General features: G+C 36.4%; 1 protein-coding gene and 1 long non-coding RNA gene across 2 annotated transcripts; one reads left to right on the top strand and one right to left on the bottom strand.

The window, feature by feature from the left end:
* The first annotated feature begins 138 nt into the window (after window positions 1-138).
* On the top strand, window positions 139-872 carry LOC122584477. Its single transcript, XR_006321498.1, has 2 exons — window positions 139-187; window positions 506-872. It is a non-coding gene; the product is annotated as an uncharacterized LOC122584477 (long non-coding RNA).
* Window positions 873-2,338: 1,466 nt separating this feature from the next.
* On the bottom strand, window positions 2,339-3,348 carry LOC122584478 (F-box/kelch-repeat protein At3g06240-like). Its single transcript, XM_043756635.1, has 2 exons — window positions 2,442-3,348; window positions 2,339-2,350 (listed from the first exon to the last, which is right to left on the bottom strand). The coding sequence occupies exons 1-2, from the start codon at window positions 3,312-3,314 to the stop codon at window positions 2,339-2,341; spliced, it is 885 nt and encodes a 294-aa protein (XP_043612570.1). The 5' UTR covers window positions 3,315-3,348.
* Between the last annotated feature and the right edge of the window lie 239 nt (window positions 3,349-3,587).

Raw genomic sequence — 3,587 nt, 5'->3', positions numbered from 1 at the left:
TTGGTGATCAGGTAACCACTGCACTTATCAATTGAACTTTTATCTTTCAAACAACCCTTTTTATAAATGAAATCCTGATTAAATGATGTCATTCTCTAGGGAATCCTCAAACTTAAACATCTCGAGATGATAAGTTAAGAGAGTAACTCTGCAGGTAGATGAAGCAGACATCATGTTTGCATTGCAGGTATAAAAGAAAACCATCTTTCATTTTCCTAAATGTATTTTTTTCATTTGTTTTGTTGAAGGTTTGCATCAGTTTTGACCCATTGGTGTTAACTGCTTGATTTTGGTTTGGGTTATTATTTGATCAAATGGGTAATACATAAATCCCTAAATCATTTTATGAAAAAACCATGAAGTTGTTACCCAACCCGTCTATATTGCCACCTCTAACCACCGGCCATGTCGTTTGATGCTCTTGTTTTTTCATTCGATCTCATTGTCTATATGTTTAAGTATGCCATTTATGTCTAAATAATAATCACTTGATTACTTGTCTCAGGGCATCCGGTTCTTTCGAAACTGTCTGCAGTAAATTTTGACCACCTAGAGTCGTGATATCTTAAAGCTGGCAGTGAAGACTGAACCTTGTTCAACCTAAATGTAAAGGTTAGAAGTAGAGCCTTTTCAACTTACATCTCATAAGCTTCAGATGTGACGTGCTTGTATACCAAAGTTTCAAACTTATATTTGTCTGCGGTGCAATGAAACAAGGCAGCAAAGCTCAGCAATATTTACATAGATTCTTCAATTTTCTGGTTATATAGAATTTAGTACTTGTAATGTTATACAAAGAAGCAAAGTAGTACATAACAATTGGAATTTTGATTGAAGTTATAAAGCTATGTGAATCAATTTTCTCTGCATAAGTCGATTCAATGATACAAAAAATGGTTCCTTAAAACAAAGATGCTCCATGATGTAACATTGTAATGTTTCATTTATGATTGAAATTTGATTTTGTAATATTTTATAGCAGTACCATTTGGTAGTTTTAGTTATATAGTGCAATTGACGAGTCATGGAAATGGTTTAGCAGATACGGAGTGTATTAAGCATATGTGATTTCGGACAAAATCCAATTATGATTATTAAAACTGTATGTAATTTTACTGATAATATATGTTTATGCAGTCAATTATTTTCATTGATGATGATACAATGAATAGAAATGGAAAACATAATTGACTTGAATTCACATGTTGTTACATTAAGAACGATACAATGCATTTAGAATGATAGTCAATGCATTTAGAATGATAGTCAATTAGTAACACTATTAATTTTAATAAACCTTATTAACAATACATTTTGTTAATAATCACACCATTTTAGAAAAACATAACAATTAACCATACTTATTATCAAATGTAACTAAACATATCATCATATGTACTGTTTCCATGAAATTTTCCAATACGGGGTGAAATTTCTTCCCAAACCACCTTCGGCTTTCACTCAATCAACAACTTCAATAAGAGTCATCTCCTAGTCATCAACAACTTCACGTGCTGCTAACCCAGGGCGGCAGGGCCACCAATTGCATCCGGAACCCTGATTCAAATATCTGAATAGACTTATGTTAGATTTAATTGCACCTTTTCACATTATTGATCAAAGATTACTACATCAACAATGAGCAATATCTCAATTCTCAGAGAGGTATATTATTAGGTATATTTCAACAAAAGTACCATTCTCTATATAATCCGTTCATTAAAGTTGATGATTTTCTGATGCAATGTCCACTAACATCGGTTCTTCCATTGTATAGAAATAAGACATGATGGTACGACTAGGAATTGTTGGTTCAATATACTAGCAGTCGGTACATTAAAACTAAATAAATGGACATTTACAGCTTTCAGGCCACAACAGTAGCCTCAACATCATTGCTATGCCCAACCATGTCACCATACCTAAAACATCTTAATTATCATATATATATACAATAACATGACATGCTAAGGTTGTATACATAAACTTATGAAACGAACTTACGGAGGGGGAGGATAGGGGGACACAAGGGTCTCATCATATATGATTCGGCTATATGTCCACATCGGCAACACCTGTCGTGCTAATGTGAATTCCTCCATACTCATTATTTCAAAAGGGTCAGAGTTAGGACCAACTTCAAAAATGGATTTGGTACGACCACCATCCGAAATCGCAAGCCAAGTATCCCGGGCATTCCTAGTCACACATGTGGCGTACTCAATTGGGTTGTAGGAAACATTCTTTTGAGTGCCTTGGAAAGATGCCACCTCCGCCCACGTCACGCCATCACCATTCAACTTCCACACACTTCCCTGATTATAGGGTCCCTTGAAACTTACGTCATAAGCTGCACACAAGTGAATGCATCCATCGATACCCACGAAATTTGCATGATACGTACATCTTGCATCATTTGGAAGAGGTGGAAATTGTATTACCCTGAATTCTTCCGTGTTCACATCAAAACAAATAATGTATTGATGTTTAGATAGTCCTAATTTCTTTACAGAAAAGTAAAGACTGTGGTCACAGAAGGTTGCCCGCGACCACCAGTAGCGACGCAAGAACGAGTAGCGGTTGATCAGGAATTCAATCTTTCTCCATGAATTCAGTCTTTGGGAATAGATATAAGCCTCTTGATCCAAAGGAATCATATATAGTAGCTTATAGTCATTGGAAGAGTCGGAATAAAAACCAACGGCGTCTTGACCACGATAACGGAAATTTTTATAAGAATTAAAGGGACGAGTAAAGTCTGGGTTAGGGGGCAACTTGTAGTAGGCACCGGTGAACGGGTTCCATAAAGCTAGACTATTGACGGTTTCGGTGGAGGCTACACATACCAACCCATCCAAACTTCCTAAAAGCGAATCAAATCTAGGATCGGATTCTTCGAGCCGGTTAAAACCGACGGTGACGGAACCGTTGTTGAGGGGTTTGCTGCATAAATCTACAAGGGGCTTGTCAAGTATCAAAAGCTTATATGTTTTGTTGTTAATGTGACGGAGGTGGTGCATCTTTCCAAACATATGTGTGGACAAAAACGAATTCCATTGTTTGGAAACGGACTTGAAACGACCTACGGACTTGGCTGGAAGTCTTGGTAAGATCTCATATTCGATTATACTATTATCGATATCAATTGACGGATGATCAGCCTTCTTCTTCTCAAATTCTATTAAATTATTATCAATATCAACTGGAGGAGGAGGACGAAGCACCTTCTGCCTCCTTTGGGCGGCGTGCAGTGATGCTGCGGACCTCTTCCTCTTCCTTTGGGCGGCGGGTAGTAATGCTACGGTTATCGTCATGTATATTGAAAAAGCAGATGTAAAAAATATAGAGGAAGGAGGGTTCTTACTTGACGGACGGCAGGTAAAATTCGAAAACCCTAAATAAATCAATCTTCGTTCTTCAATCGATCGATCTGATTGTGCATATATATATATAGAAAAAAACTTTTATTTATAGGGTTATTCCTTATATGGGCCGGTCAATCCAAATTAACGAATGTATAACCGACTCTTTTCTTTCTATATATACTTAGACTTTAAGCTTAAAATATATTACACAATTAATTTTAC

This window comes from Erigeron canadensis, unplaced genomic scaffold, assembly GCF_010389155.1.
Source record: "Erigeron canadensis isolate Cc75 unplaced genomic scaffold, C_canadensis_v1 Conyza_canadensis_unscaffolded:320, whole genome shotgun sequence".
Taxonomy (NCBI): Eukaryota; Viridiplantae; Streptophyta; class Magnoliopsida; order Asterales; family Asteraceae; genus Erigeron; species Erigeron canadensis.
The sequence above is the reverse complement of the archived record's forward strand: the minus strand, read 5'-3'. Positions and strand labels throughout refer to the sequence as shown.

Bases quoted from the DNA above. Each gene is read 5' to 3' on its own strand.
- LOC122584478 (XM_043756635.1), bottom strand. From the start codon at position 3,314: ATGACGATAACCGTAGCATTACTACCCGCCGCCCAAAGGAAGAGGAAG.